This window comes from Rhinopithecus roxellana, chromosome 19 (assembly GCF_007565055.1).
Source record: "Rhinopithecus roxellana isolate Shanxi Qingling chromosome 19, ASM756505v1, whole genome shotgun sequence".
NCBI classification, from domain to species: domain Eukaryota; kingdom Metazoa; phylum Chordata; class Mammalia; order Primates; family Cercopithecidae; genus Rhinopithecus; species Rhinopithecus roxellana.
The window spans coordinates 45790293-45814371 of NC_044567.1; the positions used below are offsets into that span (position 1 = coordinate 45790293).

Consider the following 24079-nt stretch of genomic DNA (forward strand, 5'->3'; position numbering starts at 1 on the left):
GACATTTCTGATGCCTCCCAGTGGCTACAGTCAGTATTACACCTCTGGTTTATAGGGACGTCCCAGGAAATACTTCTGAGGGCTTCAAGGTAGAGAAGGGTACGGAATGATGTGTCTTACCTTCTCTCCTTCCTACTCCTCTCCACTCCAGGTTCTGGGAGCCTTACCCACAAATGCAGCAGCACGAAACACCGCATCATCTCTCCCAAAGTGGAGCCCCGAGCTTTAACCCTGACCTCTATCCCCCACACTCACCCCCCAGAGCCTCCTCCACTGATAGCCCCACTTCCCCCAGAGCTCCCTAAGGCACACACCTCCCCATCTTCTTCCTCTTCTTCCTCCTCATCGGGTTTTGCAGAGCCCCTGGAAATCAGACCTAGCCCACCCACTTCTCGAGGGGGTTCTTCAAGAGGAGGCACAGCTATCCTCCTCCTGACAGGACTGGAGCAGCGGGCTGGGGGCTTGACGCCCACCAGGCACTTGGCTCCTCAGGCTGATCCTAGGCCTTCCATGAGTTTGGCAGTGGTTGTAGGCACTGAGCCTTCTGCCCCACCGGCTCCTCCCAGTCCTGCCTTTGACCCTGATCGTTTTCTCAACAGCCCCCAGAGGGGCCAGACATATGGAGGGGGGCAGGGAGTAAGCCCAGACTTCCCCGAGGCAGAGGCCGCTCATACCCCCTGTTCTGCCCTAGAGCCTGCTGCTGCCCTGGAGCCCCAGGCAGCTGCTCGGGGTGCCCCCCCACAGTCGGGAGCAGGTGGGAGAAGAGGAAACTGCTTCTTCATCCAAGATGATGACAGTGGGGAGGAGCTCAAGGGTCAGGGGGCTGCCCCACCCATACCTTCACCCCCTCCCTCACCCCCACCCTCACCTGCCCCCTTGGAGCCATCAAGCAGGGTAGGAAGAGGAGAGGCCTTGTTTGGAGGACCTGTTGGGGCCAGCGAACTGGAGCCCTTCAGTCTTTCATCATTCCCAGACCTTATGGGAGAACTCATCAGTGAGGAAGCTGCAAGCATCCCTGCTCCAGCCCCCCAGCTCTCTCCTGCTCTTAGCACCATCACAGACTTCTCCCCAGAGTGGTCCTACCCGGAGGTGAGGCTCAGGCTTATCTCCTCCCTTCTCCCTCCCATTTGTTTTCTGACTGCCCAAAAAAAATTGTATTAATGCTTACCCCGTGGTCTGTGACCTAGTTTCCCTCAGTTTTCATGGCTTCTGAGGCTTCTTAGTTCTCTACCCAATCCCTGTCTTGTGTGTTTTTTTTTTCTTTTTGAGATCTTTTTGTGTTTTTCTTTTTGAGTCTCACCCTGTCGCCCAGGCTGGAGTGCAATGGCATGATCTTGGCTTACTGCAACCCCCACCACCTGGGTTCAAATGATTCTCCTGCCTCAGCCTCCTGAGTAGCTGGGATTATAGGTGTCCACCACCCCGCCTGGCTAATTTTTGTATTTTTAGTAGAGACGGGGTTTCACCATGTTGGCCAGGCTGGTCTCGAACTCCTGACCTCAGGTGATCGCCTGTCTTGGCCTCCCAAAGTGCTGGGATCACAGGCGTGAGCCACCGCGCCCGGGCGCCAATCTCTTTTTTTTACGTAGAGTGAAGCTGCTTTCCTGTTTCCAGAGTCCTCAGCAACTTAACCTTTTTTCTGTTCCTCTCCCTTCCACGTGTTAGCATGGTTTCTGGAGTCTCCTGGGACCTCATTCCCTTCCTGACTGTTTTCAGGGGTAGGGAGCTGGGGCTGTGCAGCCTGGAGAAGAAAGGAAAGATCAGGGATGTGATTGTAGACTTTGAGTAGCTGAAAGACTGTCTTCAGCAGTGCAGAAGTTCTGTTTTGTGCTGCCTTTGAGAGGGAAAGGAGGAACTGCAGTGGGGGTGTTTTAGACCAAGAACAGAACTTCCTTCTGGTGACAGCTCTGTGGTAGCTTTGGGGGAGGCCCTGAATTCCCAGTTGCTGGCAGATTCAGGTAGAGACCAGGCAACCACTTAGCAGGAATGTTGGGGAGGGATAGACTAACTGACCTCACCCCACTGGGTCCTGTCTATCCCTGTACCCCCAGGCTCTAGCACAGGACCTGCCATACCCTATAAGGGTCTGAATACATGAATGAGGGAGTGGATGAATGCCCACCTCCAGTCACATGGTCTCTGACTTCTGTCTGCAGGGTGGGGTCAAGGTGCTCATCACAGGTCCTTGGACCGAGGCCGCCGAGCATTACTCCTGTGTCTTTGATCACATCGCAGTACCAGCCTCACTTGTCCAGCCTGGTGTCTTACGCTGCTACTGTCCCGGTATGAGGATTGGGAACTGTAGGGGGAGGGACTGACGTGGGCAGTTAGGATCGATCAGGACCTCCAGGCTTCCAGAAAGCACTGGGAACGAATGGATTGTTTTGAGAGCACAAGGACTTCATGCAGTCCTGAGGTTGAGCCCCATGCTCTCCCAGCAGGCAGAAGAGCCTGGACTTAGGTGTCACATCTAGGTTCTGGTCCAAGAAATCTACTCCTTAGCTAACCAGTGACGTTAGATAACTCTGATCCTTCCTGAGGTCCTTGGCCTCCCCTCCTGTAGGGTTAGGCATTGACCAAAGGGATTTCTAATGTCCGTCCAGGCTTTCTGGCCTAGTTAGAGCCAGAGTCTCCCACTCCACCCCCCGGGGGAAGGAGAAAGAAGACATGTGGGTGTCCTCTAACCAGTCTTGGGACTGAAGGACATTGGGTTTTAGAACTGTGGTGTCCAGTATGGTAGCCATTAGCCACATGAGCCTATTTAATTAAAGCTAAAGAATACTTAAAATTGACTTCCCCAGTCTCACTGACCACATTCCAAGTGCTCAGTAGCCACACGTGGCTGGTGTTAACCCTGTTGGATAGTGACGACATAGAACATTTTTGTCAGTGCAGAAATGTTCTTTTGGACAGCACTGGTCTAGACTTCATTGCCAAGGTTCATCTCTGCCCTTTTGCCACCAGCCTTGCCCTTACCCTACACTCAAAAATCAGCCTTACTAGGGGACCTCAAGGACCACCAAAGTGACAGGTTGGCAGCTTTGCTGTCTGTGAGTGTGTTTGCCCCCAGCCTCTACAGCGGCATCCAGCATGTGTGGATGGAAAGGGGATGAGACCAGAGAATCTGGGGACTGGGAGAAAAAGTCTCAGCACCTGCTCTTAGGATCAGGGCCTGCTGGTTCCATCCTTATGGCCACTGGACACTGTTTATGAGCAGCGAGCTCCCCTTTCCTCCATCTCAGTAACAAGGTCATAACTTCTGGACTCTGATCCAGGGATCAAGAGGATTTTCCAACATCAAATTGTTCATAATTAGTCTCTTGACGCTCTGTTTCCAAACCTTCTTGCTGAATAACAAATATCTTCAACTACAGGGTCTAGAATCGAAGGGCTCTCTGGCCCATAGTATGTATTAAGTTCTCAAACAAATGGACTCCCTTCCCAGTTAGTGCCAAGGCCGCTGAAGCCAGGGGCCTCTTGGCCCACAGCAGGGCAGTAGGGGAAATAGCTATGGAATAATTGTCTATGGCTGACCCAGGTAGCCAGAGAAGGAGCCAGGCAAAGAGAGCCCTTCTCACTGATCCTGCCCTCTCCAGCCCATGAAGTAGGGCTGGTGTCTTTGCAGGTGGCAGGGCGGGAGGGGCCCCTTTCTGCTTCTGTGCTCTTTGAGTATCGAGCCCGCCGATTCCTGTCTCTGCCTAGTACTCAACTTGACTGGCTGTCACTGGACGGTGAGTACCTAGCCCTCTGACCCCAAGTATCGGGCCCATAGCCTTTGAGCATGACATGCTCCTAGACTCCTCAGGGTTCAGGTGACCACCACTGAGCCCCAACTTTACCATTCTTTTTTTTTTTTCAATTCCTGTTTCATTAGTGATTTCTCTCTTTTTTTTTTTTTGAGACTGAGTTTCACTCTTGTTGCCCAGGCTGGAGTGCAATGGCGCAATCTTGGCTCACTGCAACCTCCGCCTCCCGGGTTCAAGCGATTCTCCTGCCTCAGCCTCCAGAGTAGCTGAGATTACAGGCATGTGCCACCATGCCCAGCTAATTTTTTTGTATTTTTAGTAGAGACGGGGTTTCTCCATGTTGGTCAGGCTGGTCTCAAACTCCCGACCTCAGATGATCCGCCCGCCTCGGCCTCCCAAAGTGCTGGGATTACAGGCATGAAGCCACCGTGCCCAGCCCTTCATTAGTGATTTCTAAGTTTGACAGCAAACTTCCCTCACCTCCTCTTCCCCATAAATCTTGGGGTCATTTTTATACCAGTTCTTTTTTGTTTTTTTGAGACAGAGTCTCGCTCTGTCGCCCAGGCTGGAGTACAGCCGCGTGATCTCGGCTCACTGCAAGCTCCGCCTCCTGGGTTCACGCCATTCTCCCGCCTCAGCCTCCGGAGTAGCTGGGACTACAGGTGCCCGCCACCACGCCCAGCTAATTTCTTTTTCTTTTTGTATTTTTAGTAGAGACGGGGTTTCACCATGTTAGCCAGGATGGTCTCGATCTCCTGACCTCATGATCCGCCCGCCTCATCCTCCCAAAGTGCTAGGATTACAGGCGTGAGCCACCGCGCCCGGCCTTTATATCAGTTCTTGACCTGCCCTTCATCCCAAAGGGTGGAATCTAGACAAGGAAGGTCAACAGGCAGGGCAGGGACAGTGTCTAGAGCAATATATAGGTGTTATGCACAAGTTTATATATTTATTATTTATTTTTCTCTTCTTTTTTGAGACAGAGTCTCGCTCTGTCTCCCAGGCTGGATTGCAGTGACACGATCTCAGCTCACTGCAACCTCCACCTCCGGGGTTCAAGTGATCCTCCTGCCTCAGCCTCCCAAGTAGCTGGGATTACAGGCACCCACCACCACACCTGGCTAATTTTTTGTATTTTTTTTTTTTTTTTTTTTTTTTTTAAAGGCTCCCATTAATATTGTGTTGGAGTCTAAGTCTCTTTAATTTTTTGTATTTTTAGTAGAGACAGGGTTCTCCATGTTGGTCAGGCTGGTCTCGAACTCCTGACCTCAAGCGATCCGCCCCGCTCAGCCTCCCAAAGTGCTGGGATTACAGGCGTGCGCCACCACACCCAGCTGTAGTTACATATTTAAATTTCTATTGTTTTTTCTCTTCTGATTATAAAGATGTGTTCATTAATGGAAATTCAGAAATTACACAAAAGCACAAAATAGAAAATAAAAATTCTGACTGGGCCCAGTGGCTCACACTTGTAATCCCAGCACTCTGTGGGGCCAGAGTGGATGGATCACCTGAGGTCAGGAGTTTGAGACAAGCCTGACCAATATGGTGAAACCCCGTCTCCACTAAAAATACAAAAATTAGCCGGGCGTGGTGGCACATGCCTGTAATCCCAGCTACAGGGGAGCTCAAGACAGGATAACTGCTCGAACCCGGGAGGCAGGAGGTTGCAGTGAGCTGAGATTGTGCCACTGCACTGCAGCCTGGGCAACAGAGCGAGACTCCATCTCAAAAAAAAAAAAAAAAGAAAAGAAAAATTTCCTATACTACTACTTCTGAGTGATATCCATTGCTAATAACATGGTGTACTAACACAAACACGGAGGCACACGCATACATGTATATATATGTGTGTGTATTTATTTAAATCTGGGATTGTTTTTGTTCCTGTTACTGGTTCTCTCTCTTGTGGCCTTGAGCGCTGTTTCTGTCTGCACCTGCTGCTTTCTCAAGCTTTGCTTTTCTCCCTCTCTTCCTCTTGGTGTCTTTGTTGGTGCCTCTTGGTTCCTCTCAGTTCTGCGGCCGTCTGTGTTATCTTAGTCTCTCTCTGTCCTTACTTCTCTCTCCGGAGCTCTGGTCCCTAGTTTTGCCTCAGCCTTGGAGCTGGCCCCCACATGAAGCCTGCGTTGTGTGCTGGGTTGCTTGTCTCTGACTTGAGTCTGCCTACCTTGGGATCTGGCCAGGTCTCTCAGTCCTGTGCTGTCTCCGTCCTGCCCTGTGACTGTTCGTTACCTTATTTCTCTGTCCCTGTCTAATCTGCATTTTACCATCTCTCCTATGAGTCTCTTCCATCCCTCTTCTTTCCATTTCTTCTTGAACCAATATCTTAACTTGCGTCTCTTTGATCATCCTTTTCTTACTGCTTGTTTGGCACTTTCCCCCAGCCCTCCTCTGTCCTTTCTCTGTTCTCCTTCACTTGGTCTTTTTTGCTCTCTCTCCTCCGTTTGTTTTACTTGGGTTTCTGTTAATCATTCTCTGTCCTCCTCCCTTACTATCACCTGTGTACCTTTATCCCCTTCTATCCTGGCATTTCAGAACATCTCCAACCTTCCCCGTTTCTCTGTGTCTGTTTTCCTACGGCTCTGATCCCCTCCCGCCTCCCCTTCTTGTCCTTGTTTGATCTCAAGACGGGACACATATAGCTTGGGGGATGTGTGTGTCTGTGCATATGTGTGTGCGTGTGTTTGTGTATTTGTGTATGGGGGGCAGAAGGAGGAGGAGGAGAAATGGACATGGCTATCCATCTCTGTCACCTTCCCTCCCCCACCATCATCTTTGTGGACAGCTGCAGGGGGCTGGGAGGAGGGAGAGGCGCTTTTCAAATCACAGTCCCTGAGCTCTTTGGGGCAGTGGTTATTAAAGAGGAGGGACCCTGGAATCCTTCACCTTCACCATGGGGGACAAAGGTAGTGTCTGCTGCAAAAACTGATGGAACATTTTACCTAGGAAAAGGCTGGGGGGAAGAGTGTGTATGCATAGGATTTGGGACTGCAGAAGGCTAGATGGCCATTTGGGAATTCCTACTACCTCTGTACCTTGAAGGAAACAGTTTTGGTTCCAGATCCGGGTTCTAGGTCAGTGGGCAGTATTCACAGCCCTAGCTTAAGGACTGAGTCCTGGTGGGCTTTATTGGGGTAAAGGAGCTGCTGTTTTGGGGAAGATAAAAGAATATGGTTCTGTGTCCTCATCCCCAGATCTTGGGACAGGTCTGCTTTTGGTGTTCAGGGCATCACCTAGACTCTGCCCACTCAGCCTCCCACACCCGTTCCCCCTCAGACAACCAGTTCCGGATGTCCATACTAGAGCGACTGGAGCAGATGGAGAAGCGGATGGCAGAGATCGCAGCAGCTGGGCAGGCACCTTGCCGGGGTCCTGACGCTCCTCCAGTTCAGGTACTTCTGTGAGGAGGGAGGTGGGCTCTGGTGGGAAGCAGGGGGAGGACGCAGCTGAAGAAAACGTCTAGTGCCCGTGGCTCTCCTCCCTCCCCTCTCCCCAGCCTCCTCAGCCTGTCTTCCCTCTCCCTGACGTCACCCCGTTCCCATCCCCACCTCGTGGATAGAGTGGCTATTCTGGGCATCCTCTTGGCATGACGGGCTTCAGACTATTTCTGGTCTGAAGAAGGGTGGAGGTGAAGGAGAGGGCGGGGGAGGGGCCAGGAGCGTTTTGGGGCTTGGATCACGGTGGGCCCCAAGTTTCTGAAAGAAGAGGGCTGAGGAGCGGCTCAGAGAAGGCTCTGGCTTCTGAGGGGAAGAAGCCATGTGCGAATATGGCACTCAGCTGATGGGAAGGCACATGGGCAAGATGGTGTGAGCTCTGGCTGCTGAATGCGCTAGAGGAAGTGGCTATGGGAGCAGGAGACACTGAGGCCACACAGGAACTTTAACTGATGGGATCCTAGAGTGGGACGCGTGGGGAGGGGGTAAGATTCGAAGCTGGGGGGACAGATGTGAGGTGGCCAAGGCCATCCCAAGCCAGGGGAGCAGATACCTGGGTCTCTGCCTAAGAGTGTGTATATCGCAGGATGAAGGCCAGGGGCCTGGGTTCGAGGCACGGGTAGTGGTCTTGGTAGAAAGCATGATCCCACGCTCCACCTGGAAGGGTCCTGAACGTCTGGCCCATGGAAGCCCCTTCCGGGGCATGAGCCTTCTGCACCTGGCTGCTGCCCAGGGCTATGCCCGCCTCATCGAGACCCTGAGCCAGTGGCGGTGAGCAAGGGCAGCTGGGTGAGGGCTGGGCAGCCTCTGGGACAGAAGTGTCAGGGGACTGAAGAGGGACTGAAGAGGAACTGGAGGACCTGGGGCCCTACCAAGTGGGAGCTGGGGTCATTGTGGGAAGGGAGGGGGCTGGGAGAGGACTTACGTTTTGGGGAACTTTCATTTCCTGACTTAAGACACTTTGACTTCTTGACCTCCTTAAACTAGTGTCCTTGACTACCTCTTCCCACCGGCCCTGTACAGCTTGCCTCCTAGTGCCTTTACTTCTGATGTTCTTACTTTGCCCACTTTTTCCCTCATTGGGCTCCGCTGTCTCTCTCCCAAACCCTCCAGGAGTGTGGAGACTGGAAGCTTGGACTTAGAGCAAGAGGTTGACCCGCTCAACGTGGATCATTTCTCTTGCACCCCTCTGGTGAGGATGACAATTCCTGCGTGCACATGGGGCACTGGGCGACGGGAACCGCCCTTGAAAAGGAAGATCCTGAGGAATGTAGGGAGTGGGGTGGGCTGGGGTCTGAAGACCTGACTACTGGAGGAAAAGCCTCAGGCCTCAACCTCCACCTCCTGTCCCGCCCCCTTCCTCAGATGTGGGCTTGTGCCCTGGGACACCTGGAAGCTGCCGTGCTCCTTTTCCGTTGGAACCGACAGGCACTGAGCATTCCCGACTCTCTGGGCCGTCTGCCATTGTCTGTGGCTCATTCCCGGGGTCATGTGCGCCTTGCCCGCTGCCTTGAGGAACTACAGAGACAAGAGGCTTCGGTGGAGCCCCCACTTGCCCTGTCACCACCCTCCTCCAGCCCAGACACTGGTGAGGGTGGCCCTAATCTTTTGGAGAGAGGGATGTGGGCAGGAGGCTAGGCCAGGGCAAAGCCAAAGGGTGGGAAAGGAGTAAAAGAGGAGACAAACCACAGAGGCAGGGATGAGATAATAGAAGCAAGAACAGACGGGGGACCGATAACAGGATGGCGGAGGCAGGACACTCGATCAAGGGATGGCCACGGCTCCTGCTGCCCTGACTCTCTTCCCTCCCCACACAGGTCTGAGCAGCGTCTCCTCACCTTCGGAGCTGTCGGATGGCACCTTCTCCGTCACATCAGCCTATTCTAGTGCCCCAGATGGCAGTCCCCCCCCTGCACCTCTGCCAGCCTCTGAGATGACTATGGAGGATATGGCCCCAGGCCAGCTTTCTTCTGGTGTCCCAGAGGCCCCCCTACTCCTCATGGACTATGAGGCTACCAACTCCAAGGGGCCCTTGTCCTCCCCTCCTGCTCTCCCACCAGCCTCCGATGATGGGGCCGCTCCAGAGGATGCTGACAGCCCACAGGCTGTGGATGTGATCCCGGTACTGCTTCTGTCGACGGAGTTATGGGGGCTAGAAGTGGAGTAGGTAGGGTGAGGCCAACTTCCATGAAGCAGAATCAAAGTCTGGCTTCAGTTTAGGAAGGACCCATTTACTTCATTTTGGGACAGGCAAGGTAGCCTTTTGCTTAGCTCCTTTCAGACCATGTGACTTGGAAGTCATGAGGCAGTGGAGGTTAAAAATTCTGGCTGATCCCACAATTCAGATGTTGGAAAAAAAAATTTTTTTGGCCGGGCTGGGTGGCTCACACCTGTAATCCCAGCACTTTGGGTGGCCGAGGCGGGTGGTTCACTTCAGGCCCGGAGTTTGAGACCAGCCTGGGCAACATGGCGAAACCCCACCTCTACAAGAGACACAAAAACTGGGCATGGTGGTACGTGCCTGTAATCCCAGCTGCTTGCGAGGCTGAGACATGAGAATCGCTTGAACCTGGGAGGCATAGGCTGCAGTGAGCTGAGATTGCACCACTGCACTCCAGCCTGGGTGACAGAGTGAGACTCTGTCTCAAAAAAAAAAAGAAAGACAAAATAGTAAGATTTAAAATATAAAAAGCATTAAAAAATATTCTGGCTGGGTGCGGTGCCTCACCCCTGTAATCCCAGCACTTTAGAGAACGAGGTGGGAGGATCACTTGAGGCCAGGGGTTTGAGACCAGTCTGGCCAACGTAACAAGACCCCATCTCTACAAAAAGTAATTTTTAAAAAGTAGGCATGGTGGCACACACCTGTAGTTGTAGCTACTTGGGAGGCTGAAGTAGGAGAACCCCTTGAGCCCGGGAGTATGAAGCTGCAGTGAGCTAACTACCATTGCATTCCAGCCTGGGCAAGAAACCCTGTCTCTATAATGCACGAAAATTCTGGGGAATATCTTCAGTTAGAGCTGGTTTGTAAGAGTTACCTGTTGATCCATGTAGGGACAAGGTTCTAGGAGAACCAAGATGACAGAGGGCAGCTGGGAGTTGTGTGGAGAAGTAAGGTTGGCAAGATGGGGGTATTTGGCAATGATCTGATGCAGGAAGGAGGCTTGCACATGATAAAGCTAAGAAAGTCTGTGGAATGGAAGTAAATCTTCAAGTATAGCCTTGTACTTCTCTGCTAGAGACTGGGAACATACCTGGTTTAGAGAGACTAATGGGAGTAAGTGGGTGGCAACTTTACGTACAAAAAGCTTAATAAGAGAACTCCACAAGTAGGCCGTGTTGAGTGTGTCCGGCAGGAAGTACTGGAGCATAGGCTTCAGGGCTGGAGCAGAGGCCAGACTGGAGCCATTCATCAGGGCAGTAGTTGGCAAGTGTTGGGACGGTTCTTGGAGAGTTGAAAGGGAGTTGGGGGTGGGCACAGCCAAGCCTATGGGGAGCATGTGCTGGTCAGCTGGCATGGGGCAGGCTCAGGTAGGACAGTGGATGGTTGGCCTGAAAGGGTGTCAAGTCCTCCATTTGTTCAGCTTCTGAATCCCCACTTGGGAGTATCTCCTTTTTATCCTGTATTCGCCATAGCATCTCAGCACGGAGGGACCCCCAAGTGGGAGCCCCACCAGTATCAATGAATGAGTCTGGAACAGTGGCCCAGAAAGACAGGGTTAGCAGCGCCTGGCAGGGAGAAAAGGAACGAGCCAGGAATGGACAGAGGTTACAGCTGGCAGTTGGGGCCCCTAAGGGTTCACGCAGCTTCTCCCTTCATCCAGGTGGACATGATCTCGCTGGCCAAGCAGATCATCGAAGCCACACCAGAGCGGATTAAACGAGAGGACTTTGTGGGGCTGCCTGAGGCTGGAGCCTCAATGCGGGAGCGGCCAGGGGCTGTGGGACTCAGTGAGACCATGTCCTGGCTGGCCAGCTACCTGGAGAATGTGGACCACTTCCCCAGCTCAACCCCTCCCAGGTGACTAGCTCAGGACAAAGCCTCCAGATTCTTCAAAGATGGGAGGAAGGGAGAAAGGTGGCTTTCCACAGCCAAAGCTCCATTCTGGCTGAGGCCCCAGGGCCTTGGAGAAGCAAACTGAACTGGCTGATGAACTCGGAACTCACTCTCCAGACTCAGTTGCTGGTGGTCTTCCTTCATAGCCATCCATAGGTAGCAGAGGAGAGACTCAGATGCTTCATGACACCCTCTTTCCCTGCCCCCTACAGCGAACTGCCCTTTGAGCGAGGTCGCCTGGCTGTCCCTCCAGCACCCTCCTGGGCAGAGTTTCTCTCTGCATCTACCAGTGGCAAGATGGAAAGTGATTTTGCCCTGCTGACACTATCCGATCATGAGCAGCGGGAACTGTATGAGGCGGCCCGAGTCATCCAGACGGCCTTCCGAAAGTACAAGGTCAGAGGGACAGGGGGCTCAGGATGAATTATACTGTCTCCAGTCAGGGGAGACCGGGCCCCCAGGGCGTTTGGAGGAGGAGCAGTCATGCAGACAGGCCTTGGATGGGGTAAAGGGTCAGGGGAACCCCAGAAAAGTTGGAGGGACAAGTCAGATATCCCACTATGTGGGTCATGAGGTGCTGCGACTTCTCTCCCCTCAGGGCCGGCGGCTGAAGGAGCAGCAGGAGGTAGCAGCAGCTGTAATCCAGCGCTGTTACCGGAAGTACAAGCAGGTGAGACCCTTCTCCCTCAAAACCATACCCACCAACCCACACCCACGCCTAACCATTCCAGAACGTTGCCAGAGTCCTAACTCCCCTTCTCTCTCCACAAGCTGACCTGGATTGCACTTAAGGTATTAGGCATGAGATCTGAGTGTGAGGTCTGTGATGATTCAGACTTTCCTTGAGTGTGTGGGTTACAGAAAGAGCCTTGCATCAGCCTATCTTGGGTGAGCCCCAGGGCTTTGGGTCTCTGTCCCTTGATTTCAGCCCCCGTCCCTCCTCCCCACCCCTGCAGTTTGCACTCTATAAGAAGATGACCCAGGCGGCCATCCTGATCCAGAGCAAGTTCCGAAGCTACTATGAACAGAAGCGATTTCAGCAGAGCCGGCGAGCGGCTGTGCTCATCCAGCAGCACTACCGCTCCTACCGCCGCAGGCCCGGCCCTCCCCACCGGCCTTCGGCCACCCTGCCTGCCCGCAACAAGTAGGGCTCAGCCCCAGCCCTCTGTGCCCACCCACTGCATCCACGCCATTCCCCCTTATTCAACTTCTTTTTTTTTTTTTTTTTTTTTTTTTGAGACGGAGTCTCGCTCTGCCGCCCGGGCTGGAGTGCAGTGGCCGGATCTCAGCTCACTGCAAGCTCTGCTTCCCGGGTTTACGCCATTCTCCTGCCTCAGCTTCCCGAGTAGCTGGGACTACAGGCGCCCGCCACGTCGCCCGGCTAGTTTTTTGTATTTTTTAGTAGAGACGGGGTTTCACAGTGTTAGCCAGGATGGTCTCGATCTCCTGACCTCATGATCCGCCCGTCTCGGCCTCCCAAAGTGCTGGGATCACAGGCTTGAGCCACCGCGCCCGGCCCTCAACTTCTTGATCATCTTGCCTTACTGCCATTCCCTGCCTAGGGTTCCAGGGGGACGAAGGCATGCAATGCCTGGGGGGTTCTGTGAGGTCCATCTTTTATTTCTTTCACCAGAGGCTCCTTTCTCACCAAGAAGCAGGACCAGGCAGCCCGGAAGATCATGAGATTCCTGCGGCGCTGCCGACACAGGTACTCATCCCTTCTCCCCCTGGGCTTTTGCTCTGCCACCTGTCCTGATCTCCAGTCTTCTCTGACTCCTATCTCTCTCTCTGCAGGATGAGGGAACTGAAGCAGAACCGGGAGCTGGAAGGGCTTTCCCAGCCGGGACTGGCCACCTGACCTGGCCACCGCCTTTCTCACCACCCTGGGGACGCCTCTTGCAGTCTTAACAGGGAGAGGGCTTTCTGGGGCAGGGGGAGCCCCTGTCGGCAGCTTTCCCGTTCACCTTTGTTGGAGCCCTTCGTAGGCCTCCTCCCTCCTCCCCACGCCTTGCTCCCACACCCCTCTCCTCGTCCCTCCTGGTCGTGCCCCATCTCTTTTGGTCCTGGCTCCAGAAGAGCCGCGCCCCACATACCTGCATCTTCCGCTGTGACCTCCAGAGCCCTGCCTGCCCCTGCTCCCCAGCTCCTCCTGCCTGCACCCGACTCGGCCCCCTCCTGACTTGCCTTATTTATTTGTTCGACGCGTCTCTGAATGTATCCGCCTCGGTTCCCACCTCTGCCTTCGCTGCGCACGCCCCTCGTGTTTCAGGGCTGACCATGCCCCCACCCGACTCCGCATGTTTGCGTCTGTTTCCTCCCTTTCTGGCCCTGTCTTACCCCATCACCCGACTCTGGCCACCGACTTCAGGGCCTAAGGGGAGGTGGTGTACATAGGAACGCGTTGCGGAGTCCGCCCCGTCCCCCGAGGGGAGGGGTCTTGTACATACTGTAACATACAGAGTATAGTGAAGAATCTATTTAAGGCGCCGCGGGGAGGGCTGCACGGCCGGGCTTGTGGTTCTCTAGCGCGGCGGGGGCCTCCTGCCGGCTCCACGGGCACTTTCTACTTGTGCATGGGCTTGGTTTATACGAATTGCCATTAAACATCGCTGCACCAGCCAGCCTGCGGCCTCTGTCTACGGGGGCGGGGCGGGGCCTCGGCCAGCTGGAGGTCGCCACGCGCCGCTGGCCTCGGATCTGCGCCCGGGCCAGGCGGGCTCGGGATTTTCCGCCTCCGACGTGTTTCCGGCCTTAAAGGCATTCCGCCCTTCCCTTTAAGACGCACCGCCCCCTCTCAGTCACTCCCAAGATGGCGGACCTACTGGGCTCCATCCTGAGCTCCATGGAGAAGCCACCCAGCCTCGGTGACCAGGAGACTCGGCGCAAGGCGCGAGGTGAGGATCCCAAATTCACAACCGCCTTCCTTCGCCCGGTTTTCAGGACCGCACTTTTCCCTCTTTGGACGATGCCGCCTCCTCAACCTTGAAAGACCCCTCACAGGCCCCTTCCAAGACCCTCAGAGTCCCTAAAAGGGCTGCTGACACGCCCGCTGTTCTTAGCGGACAGTGATTGGCTACCTGAGAGATAGCGCCAGCCTCCTGCCTCTTTTCCCGACCCTGGCCTTCCGCAGTCCTTGTTTCCCATTAGCCAACCGGCCCGCCTGTCCGCTGCTGACCTGGTCTGATTGGTAGGGTGTCTCCAACCTGCCGCATTCCTGCCCCGCCCGCCTCTAGCTCTATTTCCATTGGATTTAGGACACGCCCATCTACTCTGCCTTCATCTCCATTGGCTATCTCAACTTAAAGCTCTGCCTCCTAGGCCTGTTCGACCTTCCTTCGGACCCACCCCAGCCTCAGAACTCCCATTGGTTGTTGGGTCCTGTGCGTCTTCTTGCCCCTCCTGCTTGATTTAACCCAGTCCCTTCTGCCTCCTTTCTACAGCCTTTTTCCCATCTGTATCCTTAAATTCCCGAGCTGCCCGGGCGGATCGTAGTGTTGATTGGAGGGATGAGAATGCCCGCCGGGTCCGATTGGCCACTGTCTCCGCCTGCGTTCTCTGAGTAGCTTCCCTGCGGGCTGGCTGGAGTTCGGCGGCCGGCGTAGGGCGCGGCCCGGCGGGGCGGTGGGAGCCTCCCCGGGGTTGCTCGTGTTGGGGCTTGGGATGATCCTGGCGGAATGCAGGACCCCAACTCCCAAACCTGCGGACCTTGACCGCGGACGAGCCCTGTCCCGGCTCCCCACGTGCCCCAGGGGGGCCGGGGCAGGCAGGACGCCTTCCAAGTATTTAAGGGGTGCTGGATGCCTACACTTCGTCTCGTTATTTCCTGAACAACTGTTAGGGGCCAGGGGTACCCCTCAGGGAGGCCACAGTCCGGGGCTGGGGCACTCATTGATGCAGTGATCACACGGAAGTTTAATAACCAACTTGATAAGTGCTCTGAGAGAAAAATAAGTGTGAGAGCGGCCACCTGAGATTCTCCCCCAGGCCGCAGTGAGCCGAGATCAGAACAGATAATTCTGTAAATGAGAGAGAAAAGCAAAGCGTTACAGGCAGAAGAGTCTATTTGAAATCTCTGAGGAAGGAGGAAGCATGATGGGAATGGGGAACTGGAATTCTTTAATTCTCTGATGACTGACTGTCTAAGTGGGTGATCACCGGCGGCATTGACAGACTAGGAAGCTTAAGTTAGTCACTCGCCTGAGGTCACATGGTTAGTTTGGTAAGTGGCAGAGTTTCAAACCCAGGTATGACTGGGCTTGAAGCCTATGTTCTTGACCATAATCTTATGCCACTTCTCTAGATGCAGAGAAGACTCGAAAACCAGTTAAAGAACAGTCAGTGGGGTCCGGCCTTGTAGCTCACACCTGTAATCCCACCACTTTGGGAGGCTGCGGCGGACGGATCGCTTGAGCCCAGAAGTTCAAGACCAGTGTAGGCAACATGGAGAAACCCCGTCTCTACAAAAAAATACAAAAATTGGCCGGGCGCTGTGGCTCACGCCTGTAATCCCAAAACTTTGGGAGGCCGAGGCGGGCGATCATGAGACCAAGAGATCAAGACCATCCTGGCCAACATGGTGAAACCCCGTCTCTACTAAAAATACAAAAATTAGCTGGACATGGTGGCGCGTGCCTGTAATCCCAGCTACTCAGGAGGCTGAGGCAGGAGAATCGGTTGAACCCGGGAGGCAGAGGTTGCAGTGAGCCAAGATTGCCCCACTGCACTCCAGCCTGGCGGCAGAGCGAGACTCCGTCTCATAAATAAATAAATAAATAAATAATAAATAAATATTAGCCGGGCAACAGAGCGAGACTCCATCTCATAAATAAATAAATAAATTGGCCGGGCGCGGTGGCTCAAGCCTGTAATCCCAGCACTTTGGGAGGCCGAGACCGGCGGATCACGAGGTCAGGAGATCGAGACCATCCTGGCTAACACGGTGAAACCCCGTCTCTACTAAAAATACAAAAAAACTAGCCGGGCGAGGTGGCGGGCGCCTGTAGTCCCAGCTACTCCGGAGGCTGAGCCAGGAGAATGGCGTAAACCCGGGAGGCGGAGCTTGCAGTGAGCTGAGATCAGGCCACTGCACTCCAGCCTGGGTGACAGAGCGAGACTCCATCTCAAAAAAATAAATAAATAAATAAATAAATAAAAGCCAGGCAACAGAGCGAGACTCCGTCTCATAAATAAATAAATAATAACCGGGCTCAGTGGCGCACTCCTGTGGTCCCAATTCTCTGGAGAATCTTGGGAGAATTCCAAAAGCGGGGAGAATCACTTATCACTTCAGTCTGGGAGGTTGAGGCTGCAGTGAGAGGTGATTGCGTCACTGCACTCCAGTCTGGGCCGTGAAATTGAGACTGTTTCCAACAACAAAAAATGAAATGCCCTGATGGTCAGTGAGGGCAGAGGGATGACAGCTCCGAGGCTGTCAGGCCCTGGGGCTCCAGAGGATAACTGAACAGTAGATGAACAGGATCCCTGCCCTCCAGGAGCTCATACTATGCTAAAGGAGACAAAAAGTTATGATATGTTAGTTCTCTATGTTATGCTGGGTGTCTGAGGCAACGGAGCCTGGAGCCCAGGGGAAGCAGTAACTCTGACTCATGGTAGATCTCAATGTTTGCAAGAGGAGGAAAAGCATTAAAGCAGAGGAACATGCGCAAAGGCATGGAGTTATTTAAAAAAATGGGGAGAGGGCTGGGCACCGTGGCTCATGCCTATAATCCCAGCACTTTGGGAGGCTGAGGCAGGCAGATCACTTGAAGTCAGAAGTTCAAGACTAGCCTGGCCAACATGGTGAAACATCGTCTCTACGAAAAACACACAAAAAAATGGCCAGGCGTGGTGGCTCACGCCTATAGTCCCAGCACTTTGGGAGGCTGAGGCGGATAGATGAACTCCGACCTGAGGTTGGGAGTTCGAGACCAGCCTGACCAAAATGGAGAAACCCCATCTCTACTAAAAATACAAAAATTAGTCAGGTGTGGTGGCGCATGACTGTTATCCCAGCTACTTGGGAGGCTGAGGCAGGAGAATCACTTGAACCCGGGAGGCAGAGGTTGCAGTGAGCCAAGATTGTGCCACTGCACTGCAGCATGGGCAAAGAGAGCGAAACTCCATCTCAGAAAAAGAAAAAGAAAAAGAAAGTAGCCAGATATGGTGGTTCACACCTGTAATCCCAGCTACTTAGGAGGCTGAGGCATGAGAATCGCTGGAACCTGGGAGGCAGAGGTTGCAGAGAGCCGAGATCGCGCCACTGCACTCCAGCCTGGGCACAGAGCGAGACTCTGTCTTGAAATAAATAAATAAATAAATGATGGGGAGAGGTTCAGTGCAGCTGGAGAGGATTCAGATCCTGTGGAAGAAGGAGGCCTTAAGGATGTAAAGGATTTGAAATGGCAAAAGAGAGAAAAATTTCAGGCTGAGGAGCAGGAATAGGAAAAAGCGTCCACCCAAATCTCAAGAGGTAGTAAAATCACATCGTGGGGAAGACAGGCAAGCATGGAGGGCCCGGGTTAGAAATTCCTCCTCCTCCTCCAGAGGCAGAGGAGATCTGGTGCAGAGGCAGGATCTAAGGAAGAAGAAGAAAGTTAAATAAGACCCTTAGCCAGGCGAGGGGACTCACTGCTGTAATCCCAGCACTTTGGGAGGCTGGTCTTGAACTCCCAGCCTCAAGTGATCCTCCCACCTTGGCCTCTCAAATTTCTTGAGAAGCTTGAGTCTCTGCACCCAGAGCTGGCTGTTTTTTTTTTTTTTTTTTTTTTTTTAAGTTTTCTGTAAAGATGGGGTCTCGGGCATCTTTAGGCAAGAGGCAGGCAGATCTCTTGAGCCCAAGAGTTCAAAAAAAAAAGATCCTTCACAGCTAACCTTGGACTCCCAAAGGAGAAGGGTGTCAGATTATCCATTTCGGCTTTATCCTGTCTGTAGAAGTGGGAAGTGGGGGATTTTACAAAATATAGGAAGTTAAATAATTTCCCCTTTCTGGCCGGGCGCAGTGGCTCAAGCCTGTAATCCTGGCACTTTGGGAGGCCAAGGCAGGTGGATCACAAGGTCAGGAGTTCGAGACCAGCCTGGCCAATATGGTGAAACCCCATCTCTACTAAAATACAAAAATTAGCCAGGTGTGGTGCCACACGCCTGTAGTCCCAGCTACTCAGGAGGCTGAGGCGGGAGAATCTCTTGAACCTGGGAGGCAGAGGTTGCAGTCAGCCAAGACTGTGCCATTGCACTCTAGCCTGGGTGACAGGGTGAGACTCCGTCTCAACAACAACAACAAAAATACCATCCTGGGCAACGTAGTGAGACCTCATCTCACAAATATTTTTGTTTAATTATTTTTTAAAAAGTAGATGAGCATGGAGGCACACGCCTGTGGCCCCAGCTACTTGAGAAGCTAAGGTAGGAGGATCCCTTGAGCCAAGGAGGTCAAGGCTACAGTGAGCTGTGATTGTGCCACTGCACGCCAGCCTGGGCAATAAAGTGAGATCCTGTCCCAAAAATAAATAAATATATAGGCCGGGTGCAGTGGCTCACGCCTGTAATCCTAGCACTTTGGGAGGCCGAGGTGGGTGGATCACCTGAGCTCAGGAGTTTGAGACCAGCCTGGCCAACATGGTGAAACCCCGTCTCTACTAAAAATACAAAAATTAGCCGGGTGTGGTGGTGTGTGCCTGTAATCCCAGCTACTTGGGAGGCTGAGGCAGGAGAATTGCTTGAACCCGGGAGGCGGAGGTTGCAGCGAGCTGAGATTATGCCACTGCACTCCAGCCTGGGTGACAGAGCGAGACTCCATCTCAAAAATCAATCAATCAATCAATGTTTGTTAATTAGTTTCCCCAGTGGAGTTGGAAAAGGGGGTTAAGCGTTATTCTGATCTCTGTCACTCCCACTAAACTGGGAACTCTTGAAGGGCCACATCGTGTCTTAATCATCTCAGTACTTCAGGGTCTCACCTGATGCCAGATACCGTAGTCCCTGCTTCTCCCTTATCCAAGGTTTTGCTTTCCAAGGTTTTAGTTACCTGCAGCCCAGAACTATTATATACAATAAGATATTTTGAGAGAGAGAGAGAGAGCACAGCCACAAACTTTTATTTCAGTACATTGTTATAATTGTTCTGTTGTATTATTGTTATTCTTAATCTCTCTCTCTCTTTTTTTTTTCTCTGAGGTGGAGTCTAGCTCTGTCGCCCAGGCTGGAGTATAGTGGCGCCATCTCGGCTCACTGTAAGCTTGGCCTCCCAGGTTCATGCCATTCTCCTGCCTCAGCCTCCCAAGTAGCTGGGACTACACGCACCTGCCACCACGCCTGGCTAATTTTTTGTGTATATATATATATATGTATTTTTTTTTTTTTTTTTTGAGACGGAGTCTCGCTCTGTCGCCCAGGCTGGAGTGCAGTGGCCTGATCTCAGCTCACTGCACGCTCCGCCTCCCAGGTTTACGCCATTCTCCCGCCTCAGCCTCCCAAGTAGCCGGGACTACAGGTGCCCGCCGCCACGCCCGGCTAGTTTTTTGTATTTTTTTTTACTAGAGACGAGGTTTCACCGTGTTAGCCAGGATGGTCTCAATCTCCTGACCTCATGATCCGCCCGTCTCGGCCTCCCAAAGTGCTGGGATTACAGGTGTGAGCCATCACGCCCGGTCATCTCTCTCTTTTTTTTTTTTGAGACAGAATTTCTTTTTTTTTTTTTTTTTTTTTTTTTTTTTGAGACGGAGTCTCGCTCTGTCGCCCGGGCTGGAGTTCAGTGGCCGGATCTCAGCTCACTGCAAGCTCCGCCTCCCGGGTTTACGCCATTCTCCTGCCTCAGCCTCCCGAGTAGCTGGGACTACAGGCGCCCGCCACCTCACCCGGCTAGTTTTTTGTATTTTTTAGTAGAGACGGGGTTTCACCATGTTAGCCAGGATGGTCTCGATCTTCTGACCTCGTGATCCGCCCGTCTCGGCCTCCCAAAGCGCTGGGATTACAGGCTTGAGCCACCGCGCCCGGCCGAGACAGAATTTCACTCTTGTTACCCAGGCTGGAGTGCCATGGTGCGATCTCAGCTCACTGCAACCTCTGCCTCCCAGGTTCAAGCGAGTCTCCTGACTCAGCCTCCCCAGTAGCTGAAATTATAGGTGCCCACCACCACACCTGGCTAATTTTTGTATTTTTAGTAGAGATGGGGTTTCACCATGTTGACTAGGCTGCTCTCGAACTCCTGACCTCAGGTGATCCACCCGCCTCGGCCTCCCGAAGTGCTGGGATATAGGCTTGAGCCACCGTGCCTGACTTGTCATTCTTAATCTCTTACTGTGCCTAATTTATAAATTAAACTTTATCATAGCCATGTATGTGTAGAAAAAGACATAGTATATATAGGGGTCAGTACTATCCACAATTTCAAGCCTCCACTGAGGGTCCTGGAATGAACCCCCATGGATAAAGGGGACTATTAGGTAGAATAAACATCAATAAATGCTTGAGGAATAAACGCTAATCCTGCCTTCCCAGCCTGACACTTCCCAGGGGCACCACACTTCACTTGAAGCCTTAGAAAGCTTCCCCATCCATGCTTCCAGCCCTGGCTTCATGCTGCCATTTCTCACCCCCAGAACAGGCTGCCCGCCTGAAGAAACTACAAGAGCAAGAGAAACAACAGAAAGTGGAGTTTCGTAAAAGGGTGAGAACAACTGGAGTGATCAAAGACAGACTCAGGAAGGACTTCCAATAAGTTAAAATTGGAAGGTTGAGGACTCAGTTTTGCTGAAAATGTCTTGAGAGAGGTGATGCCTGGAAGCCAGTGGCATGGAGGCTGGGGAGGGTGCTGGGGAGGCGTAGAAGGGCCGCCGACTCAGCTGGGGAGGGGGTACTTGGGTGGAGCCATTGTTTCATATCTTCTTCCTTTCCCCTCTCCCAAGATGGAGAAGGAGGTGTCAGATTTCATTCAAGACAGTGGGCAGATCAAGAAAAAGTTTCAGCCGATGAACAAGATCGAGAGGAGCATACTGTGAGTGTCTCTGGGCTGGGGGAAGGAGGAAATGGGTGGCTAGCAGGGCATGAAAGGGCCAGCACAGGGCTCCTCCAGAGGAGGGCACTAGCCCCGCTCCTGGTTCATGATACTCTTTCCCCTCTGCCGTCCCATCCCAGACATGATGTAGTGGAAGTGGCTGGCCTGACATCCTTCTCCTTTGGGGAAGATGATGACTGTCGCTATGTCATGATCTTCAAAAAGGTAAAAGGCCTGAGTTCCTCTTTCTCTCCCCTCCCCTTTGTGGCCTTCTCCCCGCTCCCCGACGAAGGAATGAAATGAAACATTTGTATGGACTCTGACCCTATCATTGTGCTCTTCTCCAGGAGTTTGCACCCTCAGATGAAGAGCTAGACTCCTACCGTCGTGGAGAGGAATGGGATCCCCAGAAGGCTGAGGAGAAGCGGAAGCTGAAGGTGAGCTATGCTTGGCAGCCCTTGGGGCCCAGAAGCCCACCACCTGGGAGGGGTGGGGATTTGGGCTGGGGCCCTGAGCACCAGTGCCCCCACTGTCACCCCTAGGAGCTGGCTCAGAGGCAGGAGGAGGAGGCCGCCCAGCAGGGGCCCGTGGTGGTGAGCCCTGCTAGCGACTACAAGGACAAGTACAGCCACCTCATTGGCAAGGGAGCAGCGAAAGACGCAGCCCACATGCTGCAGGCCAATAAAACCTACGGCTGTGGTGAGGCCACAGTGCGGCCGGGGGTGGCTGGGAGAGGAGCATAGGATGTGGTGGGAGGGCAGTGGAGGCTGAGGGACGGGTTTCTAGGTCCTCCCTACCCTCCTCTCTGCCCCTAGTGCCCGTGGCCAATAAGAGGGACACACGCTCCATTGAAGAGGCTATGAATGAGATCAGAGCCAAGAAGCGTCTGCGGCAGAGTGGGGAAGAGTTGCCACCAACCTCCTAGGTGCCCCGCCCAGCTCCCTTTGACCCCTGGGGTAGGGCAGGGGGCAGGGAGGGACAAGGCTGCTGCTATTAGAACCCATCCTGGAGCCCCACCTCTGAACCGCCTCCTACCAGCTGTCCCGCGGGCTGGGGGAAAACAGGTGTTTGATTTGTCACTGTTGGAGCGTGGATATATGCGTGGTATGTGTGCGTGTGTGTGAGAGTGTGAATGCACAGTGGGTATTTAATCTGTATGATTCCCCGTTCTTGGAATTTTCTTCCCCAGGGGGCTGGGGTACTTTACATTCAATAAATGCTGTTTCACCCAGTGTCCTGGTTGGTTTGTACGCAGAAAGGTGGGTCCCGGAGCCACTGGTAGAGAAGAAGGGGAATAAGTTTCAGTTGAACAGCATAAAATTGCTGTTTGTGTAGGTTAAACATGGCCAGTTGACACTATCAGAGGTTTTTTGTTTGTTTGTTTTGAGACAGAGTCTTTGTTGCCCAGGCTAGAGTGCAGTAGTGTGATGTCGGTTCACTGCAACCTCTGCCTCCCGGGTTCAAGCAATTCTCCTGCCTTAGCCTCCTGAGTAGCTGGGATTACAGGCATGTGTCACCACACCCGGGTAATGTTTTGTATGTTTAGTAGAGACAGGGTTTCACCATATTGGCCAAGCTGGTCTCTAACTCCCAACCTCAGGTGATCTGCCCACCTCAGCCTCCCAAAGTGCTGGGATTACAAGTGTGAGCCACTGTGCTCAACCCAGAGGGTTTTATAAGATGCAGTATTTTAAGAGTGCAATCAGAGGCTGGGCACAGTGGCTCACACCTGTAATCCCAGCATTTTAAGAGGCCAAGGCTGGAGGATCACTTGAGGCCAGGAGGTCAAGATCAGCCTGGGCAACATAGTGAGACTTTCTGTCTACAAAATTAAAAAATTGGCTGGGTGCAGTGGCTCACACCTGCAATCCCAGCACTTTGGGAGGCCAAGGCGGGCGGATCATGAGGTCAGGAAATCGAGACCATCCTGGCTAACACAGTGAAACCCCATCTCTACTAAAAATACAAAAAAATTAGCCGGGTGTGGTGGCAGGCACCTGTAGTCCCAGCTACTTGGGAGGCTGAGGCAGGAGAATGGCGTGAACCCAGGAGGCAGAGCTTACAGTGAGCCGAGATCATGCCACTGCACTCCAGCCTGGGGGACAGAGCAAGACTCTGTCTCAAAAAATAAATAAATAAAAATTAAATTAAATTAAATTAAAAAATTGGCAGGGTGCAGTGACTCACACCTGCAATCCCAGCACTTTGGGAGGCCGAGGCAGGAGAATCGCTTGACTCTAGGAGTTTGAGATCAGTCTAGGCCACAAACCTTCTCTACAAAAAGAAAATAAAATATACAAAATTTTAAAATTAGCCATGCCTGGTGGTGTGCACCTGTAGTCCCAGCTACTTTGCAGGCTGAGGCAAGAGGATTGCTTGAGCCCAGGAGTTTGAGGCTACAGTGAACTGTGATCGCATCACTGCACTCCTGCTTGGGTGTCGGATCAAGAAGCTGGCTCAAAATAAAGATACAAGAGTATAATCGCTGGAGTCAAATACCTTGGCTTTGGATCCTAATCCTGCCAGCTGCCAACCATTACTTTGGGTAAGGCATTTAACCTTTTGTGCCTCAGTTTCCTCACCTGTAAAATAAGGATAATTATGGCAGCTGACAGACCTGTTGGAACAATTGCACAGGACAATACATGTCAAATATTGAGAACAGTTTCAGATCCTGTAAGTTCCGTAGGAGAGGCAGCCACTGTCATCATCACTCTCATCCTCACAAAGCCCTCACTAGGACTGCAGCCTCACTCTAGTGTCCTGTGCAGACCATTTACTTCACAGCCAGCTTCCCCTCATGGTGGTGGCAGGACCCTCAGCCCCACCCTGCTCCCCTCTCCTGGAGCTG

The 24079-nt window shown here is 52.9% G+C and overlaps 2 protein-coding genes across 9 annotated transcripts in view; both read left to right on the plus strand.

Annotated features, from left to right (window-relative positions):
- Window positions 1-13854, plus strand: part of CAMTA2 (calmodulin binding transcription activator 2) — a 21522-nt gene extending 7668 nt beyond the window's left edge. For all 8 annotated transcript variants that reach the window (XM_010368004.2, XM_010368010.2, XM_010368028.2 and 5 more), the window contains 14 exons: window positions 152-1089; window positions 2157-2283; window positions 3597-3731; window positions 7023-7138; window positions 7767-7951; window positions 8294-8372; window positions 8546-8768; window positions 8998-9302; window positions 11005-11201; window positions 11450-11633; window positions 11836-11907; window positions 12194-12381; window positions 12871-12945; window positions 13032-13854. In XM_010368004.2, the coding sequence (XP_010366306.1) occupies window positions 152-1089; window positions 2157-2283; window positions 3597-3731; window positions 7023-7138; window positions 7767-7951; window positions 8294-8372; window positions 8546-8768; window positions 8998-9302; window positions 11005-11201; window positions 11450-11633; window positions 11836-11907; window positions 12194-12381; window positions 12871-12945; window positions 13032-13095 (2888 nt within the window). In that variant the 3' untranslated portion in view covers window positions 13096-13854. The remainder of the gene's footprint in view (window positions 1-151; window positions 1090-2156; window positions 2284-3596; window positions 3732-7022; window positions 7139-7766; window positions 7952-8293; window positions 8373-8545; window positions 8769-8997; window positions 9303-11004; window positions 11202-11449; window positions 11634-11835; window positions 11908-12193; window positions 12382-12870; window positions 12946-13031) is intronic.
- Window positions 13855-13857: 3 nt separating this feature from the next.
- Window positions 13858-22459, plus strand: SPAG7 (sperm associated antigen 7). The gene is made up of 7 exons (XM_030922701.1): window positions 13858-14131; window positions 20834-20901; window positions 21140-21228; window positions 21369-21453; window positions 21576-21665; window positions 21771-21927; window positions 22044-22459. The coding sequence occupies exons 1-7, from the start codon at window positions 14047-14049 to the stop codon at window positions 22151-22153; spliced, it is 684 nt and encodes a 227-aa protein (XP_030778561.1). The 5' UTR covers window positions 13858-14046; the 3' UTR covers window positions 22154-22459.
- Window positions 22460-24079: the final 1620 nt, after the last annotated feature.